Here is a 17,189-nt window from a genome sequence, read left to right on the forward strand (position 1 = left end):
AGCTACCTGAGCTGATCTAGAGACCCTCACATGGTCTTTAGGCTTTATTGAGACGTGTCTGAAGTTTCTGGCATATAGCTGGCCCCAAAGAAGTGATGGCTCTTTTTTCCTCCTCCTCCTGGATCTCTTTTCTTTGACAAAGGGCAGCTATCAGAAGTGCGACCCCTGTGTCTCAGGGAGGGAACAGAAGTGGGCCGCCATCTTCCGCCCTTAGCCCCATCACAGGCATCACTCATCCTGCTTTGGTGCCAGAGAGTGTTGCCTGCCACTCTGGTTTGGTTCCCTGGTCTGGTTGGAGGGACAGGCATTGGCACCATCTAGCACCACCCCAGCCAGGCCAAACATACTTCCAAACTCCTCCTTGGGCAGTGATAGTGGCTTTGCGCATGGATATCAGGAAGCTTGGGAGGGGCCTGGGAGGCAGTAAGAGAAAGGCAGACAGCACAGCTTCATTCCTGTGTTCTCATCAGCCAGCATTGGTTGAGTCCCCTTCCTTTGGGGACCTGGGGGTGCATTTGGGTCCCTCTGCAAAGTGGCCTCAACTTGTGCCAGGCTCAGGGTCCTCAGCTTTGTGCTGTGAGGTCCTCTGACAGTGGGCAGCAGGCTCCCATCAGAAGAGTGTGGAAGTCTTGTTGGAACCAGTTGATAGCCAATCTTCAGCTTCAACCATTTCCACTCCCCTGCTGGACTTCCAGGAACATCTGGGGGCTGCTGATTCCCAGAGCCCCAGGGATTGGAACAGGAAGTGTTGCTCAACCCACTCAGGCCTGTTGCCGGATTTGTGTTCCTCCTGCCTTCCACTGTGGGAAGAATGCTGGTCCCTGGGCACTGCACTGGGTGTGGGCACTGCTGCCTCCCCATGCCATCGGGTTCCAAGGCCCTGACATCTCCTGTCTCAGGAAGCTTCAGGCAGCCTTTTGCAGCCAGGGCTCTTGATCCCAGTGAAATGTGTTCCCCACAGTGTGCTAGCCTGGCGGGGCAGCTGCACAGTTTAGTGCTTCCCACCAGTGCTGCAGACCCAGGCTGGCTGGCTGGTGAGGCACAACACTGCGCTGTGTGTGAAAGTGCTTTGTAAAGTGTTGTGTAGTGGTAATTGATTGTTAGTAGAAAAGGCTGCATCTAACCTTCCTGTGCTCAGGTCTGAGTCCTTGAGTGCACGATAAGATTACGATAAGAAAATGAACCGCCCTTGTGCCTCCCGTCCCTTCCTCCTTCCTCTTCCCCTGGTGATATCCTTGTGAAAAGAGAGGAGAATCCAACCCTGCTGAAGAAGCAAACCCCAAATCTTATCTGGCTCCCTGCCCCATACCTCAGTCACCTCTAAGAGAGGGGCCAGGGGCTGCACAGACCCTCCCAGAACTGACAGAGATGACGGAGAGAGCACAGCCCGCGCAGAAAGCCGTTTGGGACCCAGGGAATTCTAACTTGACCCTTGGGCTCAGAGCTAAGTTACAAACCAGTAGCGGAAACTGCAGGGGGACACTAATTCAGACCCAGTGATCTTGCTGTGCTCCTCAGGAGACCATCCATTAAGTGTGGAGAGGAGCCCATGAAAGGGGGCTCTATCCCAAACTCTCACTTTATAGATGAGTTTCCAAGCCGAGAGAGTGAGAAATCAATGCCCAAGAACGTCTACAGTATGACTCTGCCTTCTCAAAGCTAGACTGTTTTTCCTCCCATCTTTGTTGGGGATTTTTTCTCCAATAGTTTATTATGGGAAACATTGAATGTACAGCAAGGTGGAGGGTTTTGCCATGAACACCCAAATCCCTGCCACCTGGAGTCTGCACTGTTCTTCCTGTGTCACGTCTCTCCCTGCACCTGTCCGTCTTATCCTTTTGATACATTTCAGAGTAAAATGAAAACACTCATATGATTCTTTATTGGGGTTTTTAATGATAAAAGTAATGTATGTTCAAACAATTCAAAGTATGTGAAAATATTTTTCTTCTACTCCTCCTTTCCTCCACACTATTAAAGTATGTGTATCCTTCCAAACTTTTTTCTGTACTTACACAAACATATATATACACATAAATATTTAAATATGTATGATATCTCATGCTTTAAAAAATGAGATCATAGCCCTTTTATTGATCTGCCACTTGCCACATTAGGAGTCTGAGGTTGTACTCCAATGGCAGACTGACTATGTGCCGTCGGCTTTTTCTGTTTATGTCACCCTTTCAGGTGGGCCTTTAGGTTAGACAGATCTTAACAGATGCAGAAAATGACCACAGGTTGTTCTGGTGGCCAGGAAGCTGGGAGTGACTTCTCTCCCCGCTCCTGTGCATGGGGATTTAAGTATTGAATTGTCTTAGGCTTTTTCTTGGGGCCCCTGTTTGGGGGCTTTGAGTCACTATAGCCTTTTAAGCCATGAAGAATCCTCATTTTATGGGCCCCAGATGTTTCTCTTTCCACCAAAGTAATCAGAAGGCACCAAGTAGAGTCCCAGGCCTTGTACTCCATTCACAAGCCCTGTGACTTAAGCAAGATGTTTGACTTCTCCGGCTTCAGTATTCCTGTTTGCAAAGTGGGAATAACGCCGTGTGCCCTGCCTGGCTCGTAAGATTGTGAGGCTCAATTGAACACACACACAGAATCTCAGTATGTAAAATCTTTTAGTAGTGGGGAGTTGGTCCTGCTTCAGGCTCTCCTTCCTTCACATCAATAACCCTGCTCTCTTGGTAGTTGTCCCGTGGTTTTGAGAACTTCTGGGTCACCTTTTGCTTACTTCACCTCTTTCACGTGCCTTTTCTATATTAGGGTTAACCTGGTTTCTGTAGTCTGCATTCTTTGGATTTCAGTCCAAACTTTCCCCCAGATAATCTCTTTATCCCACATCTACACTTCTTACGCACATCTCTTCTAAACCCCAGATCTAGACTTTAACACACTCCTGGAGGTTTCCATTGGCGTGTCCCGGTGGAGACTCCTAGTCAGTACCTCCCACCCAACTCTGAATTCATTGCTTCCTTCCCATGCTTGTCCTCCTCCTCCTGGGTTCCCTCTCTTAGTGATGAGCACCTGCCATTTACCCAGCTGCCCTAGTTGGCGTGCCCTTCCTCCCTTCCTGCCCCATTGCTAGTGCAGGGCTTGAGTTCATCTGTCCTGCATTGCTGTGTTGGCCTCCAGAGTGGGCTCCCCATCTGTGGCCTCTTCCAGTCCATTCTCCAGTAGTTTCCAGAGACCGGATTTGACTAGAGAGCGTCTCCAGGGCCTCTCAGTGAACCAGATAAAACCCAAGCACCACAGCAGGACATGAATCTGTCCTGGGGAAGTTGTTCTCATTCCCTCCCACCCCCCAGGCCCCCAGGAGGCTCTCTGCACCTGCCATAGTAAACTTCCTGCAGTTCCCAGGTACTCAGGTACTGTTCCCTTAGCCTGGACTATCCTTCCCTGAACAGTCCGCACCCCAGTGAGGCATCTTCCATACGTCTCACACCTGGGTCTGTATGTATCGTGAGACTTCCTAGAAATTTCTCTGTTGTTCATTTTCGTTTTCTTGTTCAGCCTCCCCTGTTAGACTATGAGCTTCTTGAATCCTGAGACCGTGGCCTATTCACTGAGTCACCTGTGCCCAGAATGTCATGGAATTTTAATAAAGGATTGCTGACTCGGCCGTGGTGCTCTCCCTCTTCTGCTCCAGTTTTTCCAGTCATAACTTTGCTAGGGGTCCATGGTGTGCGGTAGCTTCCTTCCATTCATTCTTTTTTGTGTGGGGGTGGGGGGTCTTTTTTCTTTTTTTTTTTTAAGTTGTGCAGTTAGTAGCATTTAGGACGTTCACAATGTTGTGCAACCACCATCTCTGTTTAGTTACAAACATGTCATCACCCCAAAAGAAAACCTCTTGCATGATTCCACTTACATGAGATATCTAAAATAGTCCACTTCATAGAACCAGAGAATAGAATGGTAGTTGCCAGGGGCTGAGGAGAGAGGGAAATGGAGAATTGCTATTCAACGGATATAGAGTTTCATTTATGCAAGATGAGTAAGTTCTAGAGATCTGCTGTACAACATTGTGCCTATAGTTAACAATACTGTACCATACACTTAAAAATCTGTCAAGAGAGTAGATCTCACGTTAAGTGTTCTCACCACAAAGAAGAAAAGAGAAAATTCCTTCCCCATTAAACAGTCACTCACCATTCCCTCCTGCCCCTGGCCCCTGATTTACTTTTTGTCTCTATGAATTTGCCTATTCTGGACATTTCATATAATGGAATCATACAGTAGGTGGCCTTTTATGTCTGGCTTTTGTCACTTAGCGTATTTTTGAGATTCATTCATATTGTAGCATGTGTCACTTTGTCATTACTTTTCATGACTGTATACTATTCCATTGTATGGATATACCACATTTTGTTTATCCATTCATCAGTTGGTGGACATTTGGGTTGTTTCCACCTTTTGGCTATTGAATAACGCTGCTGTGGATGTGCATGTACAAATATTTGCTAGAATACCTGTTTCTCCCGTTCGTTCTTGCCTTGTACCTCTCTTCCCATCACCATATCTTTCCAAACCAGCAATCAGTGCACCTGGTCTATGTAACGTTGAGAGGAAAAGTCTGTTCAGGAAACAGTTTGCCTCATGCTGTCTCTGCTATGTGTCTATCCCTCTCCAAGCCTTTTTCGTCCTCCATCCCCTTGGCCACTTTTTTGATGATTAATCCCATTTTGTCTTTGGATAATTAACATGTGATGTGCATGTCTTGTCTCCACAGTGAGGGCCTTCACACCAAGGTACCTCTTGGGCTTCTGTGTCCCCCACAGAGCCTTGCACACTTTGGGTGACCCAAGCAGTCTCAACCAGTTCCTAGGCCCGTACTTGCTTTGTGCCACCTGTCTGCTGGTGACTGACCCTCTCCCACTCTCCCCTGTCGCCCCTTTGCAGATGATGTGCTGACTAAAGATGCGGGTGAGTGTGTGATCTGCCTGGAGGAGCTGCTTCAGGGGGACACGATAGCCAGGCTGCCCTGCCTGTGCATTTATCACAAAAGGTACGAGAGAGCTGGTGGGGCCAGCTCAGCCACATCCCAGATCCCAGGGGCCTCCTTCCAGCTTGGAAGAGAGAAGGGCCAACCCTCATCAGTAGCCATTCTGTCCTATTGGGTGCAGGACAACCCTTCCTCCCCCTGAGGGCTCTGAGTGGGATCCAGGCAGAGGCCAGCAAATAGGAATGTGTGAACGTGCTCAGTGCAGGGCCAAGCAGAATTGCACAAGGTTTTGCTCTGGTTTGTTGGCCTGGATGGTGGGGGCTGATGGAGAGACCTGTGGAGACCCATAGGTTGGAAGTGCTTAGGACCCCACAGAGCCAAAGATTCCATTCTTTGGAAAGTTGATCCTCCATCTGCCTCCCTGAGCCTTTTCTTCCTCTTTGGGCCCCTCTGCTCCATGGGGTGAGGGCCTTCATCTGTGCAAGACAGGCAGCATGGAGGGGTGTGCTTGCTGCCCCTGCACCCGCCTCTTCTCCCCAGAAGCCCAGGAGGCAGGAATAGCCACTACCTGTGGGACCACAGCCCTGAAAGCTGCTATAATTAGCAGGGCTGAGATTTATCCTCAGGCTCCAGCATGAGCCGCCTTCTTGTTTCCAACTGGAAAGAAGACACCACCTTACCCAAGACAGGAGGACGCTCTGTGCTGCCTGTGGCTGCCACCTGCTCTCAGCTCCTTGAGCCTAAAGCTTCTTCCTGACACACAGGCTTTTCCAAAGCCTGGTTCCCGGAGCTGCTGTCCACAGGGTGACCATGGTGCCTGGTACTCGGATGTGGCTGATGCAGGGAAGGCTGCAGGTTGGCCTGAGGGAGGAGGTCTTGGTCTAGGCCCAGCACGGACTGCTCCAGTGTCCTGAGCAGGCACCAACCAGAACCAGAAGAAAGGAATCTTTGGCTCTGGGGAGAATTATGCAAATGATCTGTCTGGTTCCTGTCTTTGAAAATACCCAGATGTTGGTTTACAAATCAGAGAGCTGTCTTGGGGCAATCTCTGTCTCCTCTCTGATTCAGACAGTCCTTCCTGTAAACACTAGAGACCAGGGTTTCACTGTCAGCCTCCTCTCTGGCTCTCCATGGCAGTGTCACTGAGCCAGAGGGCCATCCTCCTCTTCCCACCTTCTCTGGGGAGGGCTAGATACCCACTGCCCACCACAGCAAACAGAGCCAGGTAGAGCTTAGGGGTCTCCTGAGAAATTAGCCACCAGGGAGGGAGCCTCAGGGCTGTTGCTTTGATCCAGGAGAGGGCTCTCTCAGGACCCCAGAGCTCAGAGCACTGGCCAGCCTGGGGGTCTTTGTTCCCCTTCCCTGCTCTTCAAGCCTTTGAGATAGTTGACTAGCCACCCTGCACAGGTCGCCCTCTCTCACCTTCTCACCTAATAGCTGTTGCCATCCTCCTGGGCTCCACACAGGTAAGATCTTGGTTCCTCTCAAGGCCACACTCCCCCCTACTTCCTGCAGTGCCCAGGTCCACCCTGATCCTGTATCCACCACACCAGATTGGCTGCTCCCAGCTGAGCCAAGATTAGTCTTAGTGTTCTCCCTGCTTCCTTCTTGCACAAAGTGGGTATCTGGGGACACCTTTATTTTCCCATGGGGTCCTCACAGGTGAGATGTAGGAAATTTTCTGCTCAGAAACCTGACCCTTGGAGAGAGCCAAGTGTCCTGGTCAGCAGGTAATGTATTTCCCCTTGCTGCCTCCCTGCCTCAGTTGCATAGACTCGTGGTTTGAAGTGAACAGATCTTGTCCAGAACACCCTGCGGACTGACCCTGCTGGGCTCACTTGCTGACTCCTCTCAAAGGTGAGCCCGTGGTTGGGGGTGCTCTGGGCTCAAGGTTTGGGGCAGAGTCACTCTGGGGCCTGGAGGTGGGGGGCTGAGTTGCCCTTATTACACACCCCACTGAGAAAGGAGCAGGGGGAGAGGGGAGTGTCTTAGCAATTAGTGATCCCATAAAGGGGAATATGATTCCCTGGGAAGGATGAGAGATACAAGCTCGCAGTTATGAAGAACTTGCTCAGTAGAGTTGGATTAGTTGGGGAAAAGACCAGTGTATTCCAGACATCTAGGGTGAATCTTGCTGAAGAAGGTCAGAAAGATCCCCTCGGAATGTGCCAGGTAGGAGAAGGTCGGGGACCGGACACTGGGTTTGCAGCCCAGCTCTGCCTTGTGCTCGTCAGGCGGCTGGGGCAAGTCCTTACCTCTCGGGTCTCTTTTTCTTTGGGGATGGGGATAATCTTGCTCCCCATCCCCGTGTGGACATCACACCATGAAACAAGACAGTCTGTGGGACAGTGCATTGTCCCCTGCCTTGCTTGTCAGCAGTCATTTCTCTGCTGGTTCTTCCCACCTGCAGGCTACCTCCCTCACCCCTGCTTCTAGATGAATCTGAGGCCTCCAGGCCCGACTCGGCCCCACCTAGCCCACAGCCCAGGTCCCCAATTCCACAGCAGGCCAGCGCAACTAACTTCCTCTCCCAAATATGCGCTCGTGTTCCCCAGTACAACGTCTGGTCTGACCTCTCCATTTCTTCCTCAGGACACCTTACTTTACTGCTGACCATCCTCTCCTGTCCCCATCCTATCTGTCCCTTTGAGTTCTGGGCTGGCACTTCCTTTTTTCTGGCAGACAGATAAAACCCCTAGAGAAACTAAAACCCTGACTCCACCTCATCTCACATCCAAAGGTTTTGGGGCCTCGTTTCTTTTCTGTCTCTCTCTCTCTCTCTCATTTCCTTGTTTTCTTTTGTTCTATGTTAGGTTTATTTTATTTATTCCAAGTAAACTCCCAGAACAGCTGATGATGTCAGACAGATCAGGGACATTTGCTCTTTTTACCTTCCCCTCAAAAACTGAGGACATGGGGAGAAGAAAAAGCGAGGGTGAGCATGAGGAGAGGGAGTGGAGCCTGGCACTGGTGTGCGAGTGTGAATTCCCGGCATGATGTTTGGCTTTGGGGGGCCCCCCCCAGACCGGAACCACAGACACCCCCGCCCGGCCTCAGCAGGATGCCCACGGCTGGCCCCAACGGAGCGCGACTTACATATTACGGTCCCCACAGGGACAGCCAGCCCCTGTTCCTGAGAGGAGGCATCGGACACTGGGGCAGAGCTGAGCTGGGGACACCAGTGGGAACAGGGCACCCCTTCTGCACTGACTTCCAGAGAATGTTCTCCCTTTCTCCCTGAGGACACCAAATTGGATGCGAGTGATTTTCAGAGAAGAGAGAATCAACTGCTACCCTTCCCCTCACCCCTCATCCCAGGAGGGAAAGGGCCTTTTCTTTTTCACCTTTGAAAGGCATTGTGGGTCTGTCTCTAAAGTGTTTACAAAAAAAAAAAATTATAAAAAAACACAAAAAGTCTAGTGTCAACTGGTGTTTTCCCTCGTGATGTTTACAGATTGCTGTCTGCTGCCCAGCTAGAACCCACTCAGTGACAGAAACGAACAGAGCCAGGTTCTCGCCGTGCGCGTTCTGATGGCGCTGGACCGTCCTGTGCCCGGCGCCCCCGTCGGCCCTCTCCATCACCAACCGCTCTGCCTTGGGTTTTTGTTTTTTTTTTTTTCCATTTTTCTGGCTTGGTTGTGCACTTTTCTCCCCTTGGGACCCTGATATCTTGACCTCGTTGCCAAAAAACAACCCATCAAGGACCTTCTTCCCCTCCATTCTCGTTTCTTCCCCCTCTTCCCTTCTGGTTCTGGTCAGTTCAGAGGATTTAACAATCACAAGTGTCCTGCAAAAATGCCTGAACATTTTTCTTAGACCCTTGTGGATTTTTTTTCCCAGAAAACTTAAACAAAGACTTATTAAAGGAATATGTACAGCAACCCCTGTTTTCAGGCACTCTGTTTGAGAACATTTTAGCCATTGATGTTCACACATGGCATCAGCCCATGCAAGATAGGTTTCTGTATTTATATACTAAAATACAAAAAAAAAACCTTATAAAATGTTTAAAAAAATGTTCAAAGCTGGGGGAAAAAGCTTTCTTCATTAGTCAAGGTGTTTTGATATGGTATTAAAATAATGTCTAATAAAAGATGCACTGTGTGACTTTATTTTAATGAAGTGTTATTACACAATCAAGAAATGGGGGTTGAAGGCCTGTCCCCCACTCCCTCACCCACCTCCTTAGCCCTCTTTCAGGCTATTACTTGGGGCTACAGGTGTGTGAGGTGGTTCTCAGAGCAGTCATGCCTGGGTAGAGGGAACATGGCAGCTCAGACCCAAGTCCTACAGGTTTACTAACCCTCTCAAGCATCGTGGAATTACTCTGCCATCACCTGTGGAGTGGTTGTGACAGAACTCTTCTGGAACGATCTGCAGGGCAAAGATGGAGGCTGCAAGGATGCAAGTTCTTCCAGCTGTTGCCCCAGACCCCCTCCCCCTTTCATCCTGGGCTCCCCATCCCACGTCCTGCCCTGCCTGTTGCTCAGTCTGTCCGAGTCTTAGTGCTGACTCATGGGCATGTTTCATTGAGGCCCAGAAAGAGGCCCTGGTTTGGGGCTGAGCCAGCTCAGAGCCCTTGAACTAGAACCAGCCACTCAGGCTCACAAGAGTTGGCACACCTTGGGCTGGGCGGGAAGCTCAGGGCAAGGGATAGCAGTGCACGTCTGGCCTCTGTCCCCGTGCCAGACAGGCTCCCAGAGCGGCATTCCAGAGCCTGCGAAGGAAAGCTCTGGAGGGAGACGACTCCACGCCTTCTCTGCTCTGCCCCTTCTTAGGCCTCCCGTGTGCTGTTGTCTCTGGGCTTTATAATCCCACCAGGCCCTGGCTCTGCAGTCATCTTCCATCAAATGCTTCCTGAAGCACCGACTCTGCAAGGCATTTCAGGCCAGTGGACAAGTGTGAGCCAAGGCACAGGCATGCTCGGCATGTTCAGAGAAATGCTAAAGAGGAGTTTGTGGCTCAGCCTGGGCCTTAGCGTCACATCCACCTGAGGTGGAGACCCCAGGGACTGGCAATTGCCATGGTGGCAAGAACATGGCCTCCAAACTGTCTTCCTGTGGGCTCCTCTACTTGGCAGAGTGATCTTGGGGAAACGACATCATCTAAACTTCAGATTCTTCCCCTGTGAAGTGGGGACAAAGTCACACAGCTCAGAGGTCACCGTGAGGGTCAGAGAATCTGCCCAGAAGCTCCTGGCACATGCATAGCAGACTCCCTTGTAGCTTTGTCACCGCAAAGAGCTCTGTTCTATTCACAGCACCTCCTGCTTCTGCCTGGCAACTGTGTCTCCCTGTTCTATATTTAATTCCTCCAGTAGAGCTGGCCCTGAAGGAGATCTCCTTGCCTGACCCCTGGGCTTATAGATGGAGCCGTGTGTGCCCCCCTTGGTGGCTTAACCCCGGTGGCCTTGGCATCTTCCTTGGCGAGCCGAGTGGTCGTGAACCAGGCGGGGCAGGGCTGGAGCCCACGCTGGGTGCTTTTCCAGGCTCCCGGGGCTGGTGCTTATATCCCCACCCCCAGAGACTTCCATTCCCACCTAGCACACTGCAGCCCTCTGCTGGCTGCCACGTCCTCCGACTTCAGACTCGGATTGCCAGCTCCTGGGGTGGGGTTGGGACCCGGGTCGACCAGGCTTCCCAGGTGGATGCACTCTCTGTCGTCCTCCACCCAGACGTCTCTCCTGGGCACTGCCTTTCTGGGAGGGGAGGGAATTGGGAAGAGCTGGGACGTAGGTTCTTCCCACTCCCACTGCTAAGGGCCCAGCAGCACCTCACGAAGACCATTCATCTAGTAGCCATTTAATGATGGTGAAGTTCTTTAGGAGAATGTCCTTATTCTTAGGAGATAAATGCTGAATTATGTAGGTGAATGATGTCAAGAAATGTGTAATTCAGTTCCATATGGTTCCCCAAAAAATACACACAGGAGACAAATAAGGCAAAAATATTCATTGTTGAACCTTAGTGGCTGGTATTTCAGTGAGCAGTGTACTTGTTCTTTCAACTCTTCTGTATGTTTGAAATTTTTCCTAATAAAAAATTGTGGGCAAATGGCCATTTGCTGAGCACCTACTAGTTGCCAGGCACTGGGGGGCACATCAGAGAAGAGTAAAGGAGAAACCTGCCACTGCAGAGTGCTCCCCTGGGAGGACTGCGGGGCGACAGGCAGCCTGTGCGGAAGGAAGGGGAGAGGACTGGTGAGCTGTGTCTCTGGAGTGCACACGGCTGGTGGTTAGCGGGTGGTTTTGGGGACAGGGCCAATGAGACTTGCCCCCACACCATGCCTTGGCACCGCTACTGCTCCCATTCAGGGCATCCAGGGGACAGAAATGTAGAGGAGCGAACTCAGGGCTCAGCACAGAGGAGGGGTTCCAAGAACCAAGTAGGGCTGAGGAGTCACTGAGCTGCCTCTGCCCAGGGCCTGAGCAGCTTGGGGTTGAGGGGTGGAGGCAGTGAAGGAGCTCAGAGGTGGCCTGGGAGAGGGTGGGTGAGGGGAGATGGAGGGTGCTGCTGCCTCCCCTGCATCACTGGCCCAGCAACTTTCCTGAGGGGCCAAGGCCCGGGGGTGAGGGAGATGGGCCCGCACGATAGGACCTGCATGGGGCTGGAGAGTTTAGAGATTGGCTTCTAGGCACTTCCCCAACCCTGGGAAGTGGGGGGCCCAGGGCTGAGAGCTGTAGGCCCAGACAGAGGTGAGTGCTGGGTGCTGCTGCCAGAGCAGAGGCTGCACTGTCTGAGCTTTATTGGTGTTGGGTGCCCTCTCGTGGGCTTAGGGGGGAACAACTGGCAAGTACCCCAGGCAGGTAGCTCCAGCCAGGGATCCCAAGGCAGGGGCAGGCTCCAGGATAACAGATCCTGACTTTGAGGACAAAAAATCAGGTAGTAAATACATCACACCATGGAGAGAGGTGGTACAAGGAGAATAACTTCACCTCCATTTTCAATGATTGGTAGCAGCTGCTTGAAGAACGTGATCAGAATGTTCTAAGATCCAGTGGGAGTCCTAAGTGATGTCGGCCATGGGCACGTCCTCAGGCCCTGAGGTTCTCATAGGTGGAGCAGCTGGCATAGGGACCTGGGTCCCTGAAAGCAACTTTCCTTCTGTAGCCTGAGCATCATCCCCTCCCCAGGCTGCAACAAGTCAGAGGACAGGCCCGAGGAGGGGTGGGGAGGGCAGGCACGGGAGGCACTTCACAGGTGCTGCCTGCTCATCTCCTGCCAGCTGAAAATGGAGTTCAGGCTTATTTTGGAGCCCCCAAGGAGAAGACCTATCAACGTGGAGGTGGAGCTCCCTTCTACACCAGGATAGGAGTGTTCCTGTCACCGGGCAGGCGGAGTAGAGCTAAGGGTGGTGGGTCTTCAGGCTTTGTCCCCAGGCCCCCAGCAGTGGGGAGGTTGAGACAGAGGGGAAGGCAGGCGAAGACCCCTGCAGGGTCTGGGCAAAGGCAGAGCTGTTCTGTGGCATGAGGAAAGGTTCCAGAACAGGAGGTTCCATTGTTTGGGGGCTTATGGGCCAAGTGCTTGCAGCCTCTCACAGCACCTTGCCTGGGTTCATGAGGCCTTGGGGATCCAGCATGGCCTTCAGTTGCCGCATGGTCTGCACACCCACAGCGCCCACCTCCTCCTGCAGCAGCTGCCGCTTGCCCAGCCCAATACCGTGCTCCCCGGTGCACGTCCCGTGGAGTGCGAGTGCCCGCCTAGGAGACAGTGAAAAAGAGATCCACAGTGGGGTGCTCCTCCCACTTCCCTTAGCTCTCCCCCAACCTCCCCACCCCGGACTTTGCTCTGACCTGCTCAGCCGTTCTGCAAAAGCCTTGACCCTGCGGAGCTCCTCGGGGTCCTCCGGGTCCACCGACAGCATGCAGTGGAAATTGCCGTCACCCACATGCCCAGCAGTGGCTCCTGGGGGCCAGAGGACAGAGTTCCTGCCCTAGCCCAGCCCTCCCTGCCTCCCACCCAACCAGTGGTGGGCAAGCCAAACCTGTGAGTCCCGAGGCATTCAGGTCCTCTTTGGCCTGCACCAGGATCTCCGGCAGCCGGGAGATGGGCACACACACGTCGGTGGAATAGCCCTGGGGAATAGCCCTGGGTCGGAGGCAGGCCTGTGAGGTTTGCCCCGCCCCCTCTGCATGCCCAGAGGTAAGGGGTCACTGCGGTCAAGGGTAAGAACAGGGTTGAGGGGCTCAGCCTCACACGGAAACATGCCTGCTCTTCTCTGGGCTCAGTTTCCGCTGTACGACAAGATGATTGACTGGGTATGTTCACCAGGTGCTGCCAGCAGAGGCTTCCACAACTCTCACCTTGCTCCCCGCCCCCAGCTCTGGGCAGGTCCCGCAGTGCCCCCACTACTGAGCCTTTGCACTTGCTGCCTGGAACCCAGTCTCCCACTTCCTGTAGTTGACCCCTTCCACCTCATCATCTCTTCCTCCAGGAAGCCTTTCCTCTGTGTTCACAACTCCTGAGAGCGCCGTGCTGCACCTGCTCTGTCCCTGTGCCCAGGGCCTGGCTTACGGCAGGGGCTCCCTCCCAAGGATTTGGCAGATGACTGTGCTTCTCTCTAGATCGTGTCCGAGAAACAGCTGGATGGGGGCAGTGCTGCTGCAGTGGGCCTCAGCCTGCTGCCCTGGACAGTAGGGTTGTGGGCTGAGGAAAGGGTCCATGGGCTGGGCCGCAGGTCCCACCTCCACCCCAGCCCGGCTCACCTTGCAGCCCGGCCGCAAGGCCAGGACTGCGTACCAGGCGTTGTGCCGTGCTTGCCAGAGCCTGCTGCGCTCCTCAGCATCCTTGGCCCAGGAGAAGTGGGAGGCTCCATGGTGCTGGGTGATTTCCTCTGCGGGGGACAGGGGGTTGACACTGGACCCTACTCTGGGACAGCCCATCCTCGCCCCCTACCAGCCGCCCCACAGCACACCTGCCCGCTGCAGCTGCTCTTCCAGTGCCTTCTCAGAGCCGTGGAACTCAAGGAAGAGCGTGGGTGCCACGGAGCAGTTCAGCTTGCTGTATCTGTTGCAGGCGTCCATCATGATTTCATCCAGGAACTCTGGGACCAAGGAGAGGGCAGGCGAAGTGAGGCCTGGCCTTCAAAGGGGGCTTCTTCTAGGGAGCCCACTTTGACTGCCCAGTCCCTAGCTCACCAATGCGGGCCACAGGCACTGCAGCCTGGAGAATGTGTACAGTGGTGTCCACCGCTGCCTGGACACTGGGGAATGCACAGGTGGCAGCCACCGTGGCCTCAGGGGCAGGGTGCAGGCGAAGGGTGGTGGCTGTGATGAGGCCCAGCGTCCCCTCGGAGCCCACGAAGAGCCCAGTGAGGTTGTAGCCAGCTGCACTCTTCCTGGGCCCAGGGACACACAAGGTAGGTGAGTGCCCAGGTCATGTGACAATGGATTTCTGGCCAGAAGCCTGGAGCTAAAAGCAGGGACACTGTCCCCCAGGCTCCTGCCAGGTAGGGAGCTGAGCCCGAAGTCTGGGTTGGCCCCCTCAGCCCAGACTGCCATCAAGGCAGATGTTCCCTTGCAAGGCCCAAATCAACCTCATGCGGGAAGAACAAACCCCAGTACCATCGGCCTTGGCCCACCTGACAGAGACTCAGACCCCTCAGAAGCTTGGCCCACTTATCCAGGAGGATAGGAAAATGGTAGAAATGATAGAGGGTGCTCACCGGAAGTGGCGGCCTGGCCCCGCGGTGTGAAGCAGCCTCCCATCAGGCAGAACCACCTCCAGGTTTAGCACGTTGTCCCGCATGGTACCATAGCGCACGGCGTTGGTGCCCGAGGCCCCAGTGGCAGCCATGCCACAGAGCGAGGCATCTGCACCTGGGTCTGGAGGGCAGAGTGCAGACAGAAGGCAGCCTGGGTTGGGCAGGCACCCAGGGACAGGGGGGTCCCCTTAAGTCCCAGAAACAGCCCTGCCACCAGGGTCCCAAGGAAGGCCCTTGAGTCCCAACCTACCCACAGGAAACCAGAGGCCGCTGTCCCGCAAGTGGGTGTTGAGAGCTTTGCGTGTGACGCCGGGCTCCACCACCACAGAGAAGTCTTCTGGATTCAGCTCCAGGATTCGGTCCATGTGGGTCAGGTTGACACAGACACCGCCCTGGCAGGAGGTGTGCCAAGGGGCCAGCTGCCCTAGGTTTCCTGCCAGGCCACAGACCCCAGGACCCTACCTCATGGCTGACATCCTAGCAGCCAGACCAGAGCCCTGGGATGACAGGTAAGGAGGGCCGGACCTAATTGACCAAGCTGTGTATGGTGGAGGAGGCAGGCACAAATGTGACAAGTGTGATGGGGCCAGAACCTGGCTAGGGGAGGGAGCCACCATACCTGCACAGCACAGACTCCACCCTCAAGCCCGGTGCCTGTGCCGAATGGGATGATGGGCACGCCTTGGCTGTAGCATAGGGCTGCCAGCCGGCTGACCTGCTCCACATTCTGGGGCCACACCACGGCGTCCGGAGGTTGGCACCTAAAACCAGACCCTCAGTGGTTTAGGGGTATGTGTAGCCCTCTGGACCTGCTCATGTTTCAAGGAGCCTGGAGGTGTTTCAGAGCCTGAGGCTGCACAGTGGGAGAGGGGCAGGGAGCACTCTTCTAGCTGGGTGTGGAGGTGAGGCAGAGCACCCCAAAACAGATGGGCAGGAAAGAAGACAACCCAGGACCCTCACTCCAGTCAGGGGTTCTGACCCGGGAGGGGGCCCCCCCCACACCTGTGCACCGACTCATCATGCCCATGATGCTCTCGGACCACAGCAGCGGTGGACACGTGGGGGCTGCCCACAACTGCCTTCAGAGCCTCCACGAAGCCCTTGCTGAGTTCACCCTGCAGGGGAGAAACACATTGCTGGGGTCGATAAAAGACACCACAGCCCTGTCCGGTGGCAGGTGGGAGGAATAGGGGCTGGAGTGGGAGAGCGGCTGTCAGCACCTCTGGCCTCCTCCGCCTCCCACTGACACCTGCCAGGGCCAGCACAGCTGGGCCTTGCCAGTGGGCCCACTAGACAAGCCCACTCTACAGAAATGCCCCTTTCCAAACAGAATGGTCAGGGTCAGCGTTTCACTTCAGGAAACCTGCCACCCAAATGAAAATAAAACCAGACACACTCTACAAAAGGGGTGTGAGCAGAATTCCATAAAGTAGCCAAACTTGTCTTGTGACTTGGAAAGGTTACTCGTCTCTGTCCTTCCTCCAAGGCCAGCCAGGCACAGGCGGGGCACAGAGCTTGATAAAGAAAGGACAGGAAGGAAAAACTTCCGCTGCCCCTCCACTGAGTGCCCCTCCACTGAGGCACCCCGCCCCCGACTCCGTCTGGCAGCCTTGGCCTTGGCCCAGGGCTTGTAGGTCTCTTGGAGCCCTTCTGGGGATTTCATCCCATTTTACAGTTAGAGAGTGGAGGCCAGCAAGTTATGAGGACAGAGCCTGGCCTAGAACCCAGGTCCTTGGCTCCCAGGCATTCTTTCAAAACATGTATATTCAGGAGCCCCAAAGGGGAGCCCTGGAGCCCACAAACCTTTCATTTGACAGCACCACCTGTGGCAGCTGTGAGGGACTCGTCCCACCTCACTCAACACCCACACTTGACACAGGGTGAGCCCAGTGTTCCTCTGCTCAAGTTCACACGGTGCTAGGGCAGCACGAGCTCGCTGGGAACTTGGCATCACGCACCACCCTCCGGGGGTCTCCCCCTACCCCAACCTACCTTCCTACCCCTGGAGCAGTAACCCCTCCAGGGGAACAGCCCCCAGGTCGCAGCCCTGAGCAAGGAGGCCATGGCTGGCAGCCGCCAGAGGAATGTAGTCACCAAGGCGAGGTGAGGTGGGGTGTTAAGTGGACGCACCAGCCCATTGGCTGTGCCGGGGGTGGGGCCTGCTTAAGGTAGTGCCGTCTTAAGGTGGTCCTGCCAGACGTTGCTGAGTCAGGTACTTCTGTGGGCACTGAAGTCAGTGCTTCTAAAAGAGAGGTAAGGCTTGTCTGACACAAAAGGAAACAGGATAGTGGCCTCTCCCTGGCTTAAAGCTCTGCCATTCAAGGACCTGTGGTCCTTGAAACAAATGCATACTCCTTGTCATGGCCTTAAAGGTCCTTCCGGTTCTTGCTGACCTCTCCATCTACCCCACATCCTTCCAATCTCCTCTTTGGCCTCCAAGCTCCAGCTTCCCTTTCAGTTCTGAACACCCTAAGCTCCAGCCAGCTCTGGGCCTTGGCACATACCCTCAGCCTGGAGCAGTCTCCAGATTCTCCTCCCAGTTGGT

The 17,189-nt window shown here is 54.0% G+C and overlaps 2 protein-coding genes across 8 annotated transcripts in view; one reads left to right on the forward strand and one right to left on the reverse strand.

Annotated features, from left to right (window-relative positions):
• The window catches only part of ZNRF1 (zinc and ring finger 1), a 97,114-nt gene extending 88,079 nt beyond the window's left edge, over nt 1–9,035 (forward strand). For 2 of the 7 annotated variants that reach the window (XR_006521693.2, XR_011499014.1), the window contains 4 exons: nt 4,900–5,005; nt 6,708–6,799; nt 7,756–7,877; nt 8,057–9,035. Coding sequence is in view for 5 of the 7 variants with exons in the window: in XM_044761826.2 (XP_044617761.1) it covers nt 4,900–5,005; nt 6,708–6,765 (164 nt within the window). In the remaining 2 variants the exon portion in view is untranslated. The other 5 variants (XM_044761826.2, XM_014849341.3, XM_044761825.2 and 2 more) reach the window with 3 other exon arrangements.
• On the reverse strand, nt 8,543–16,881 carry LDHD (lactate dehydrogenase D). The gene is made up of 11 exons (XM_014849232.3): nt 16,637–16,881; nt 15,647–15,759; nt 15,264–15,405; nt 14,895–15,036; nt 14,606–14,765; nt 14,079–14,278; nt 13,856–13,984; nt 13,647–13,774; nt 12,926–13,016; nt 12,735–12,846; nt 8,543–12,641 (listed from the first exon to the last, which is right to left on the reverse strand). Exons 1-11 carry the CDS (start codon nt 16,706–16,708, stop codon nt 12,476–12,478), a joined length of 1,455 nt encoding a protein of 484 aa, XP_014704718.1. The 5' UTR covers nt 16,709–16,881; the 3' UTR covers nt 8,543–12,475.
• Nucleotides 16,882–17,189: the final 308 nt, after the last annotated feature.

This window comes from Equus asinus, chromosome 28, assembly GCF_041296235.1.
Source record: "Equus asinus isolate D_3611 breed Donkey chromosome 28, EquAss-T2T_v2, whole genome shotgun sequence".
NCBI classification, from domain to species: domain Eukaryota; kingdom Metazoa; phylum Chordata; class Mammalia; order Perissodactyla; family Equidae; genus Equus; species Equus asinus.

Excerpts from the sequence above, each read along its gene's own strand:
- LDHD (XM_014849232.3), bottom strand. The coding sequence starts at position 16,708 with ATGGCCTCCTTGCTCAGGGCTGCGACCTGGGGGCTGTTCCCCTGGAGG. Across the intron at positions 13,017-13,646 it reads CCTTGCGGCCGGGCTGCAAG|GGCTATTCCACCGACGTGTG; the intron begins GTGAGCCGGGCT and ends GCTATTCCCCAG. Across the intron at positions 12,642-12,734 it reads TTTGCAGAACGGCTGAGCAG|GCGGGCACTCGCACTCCACG; the intron begins GTCAGAGCAAAG and ends ACTGTCTCCTAG.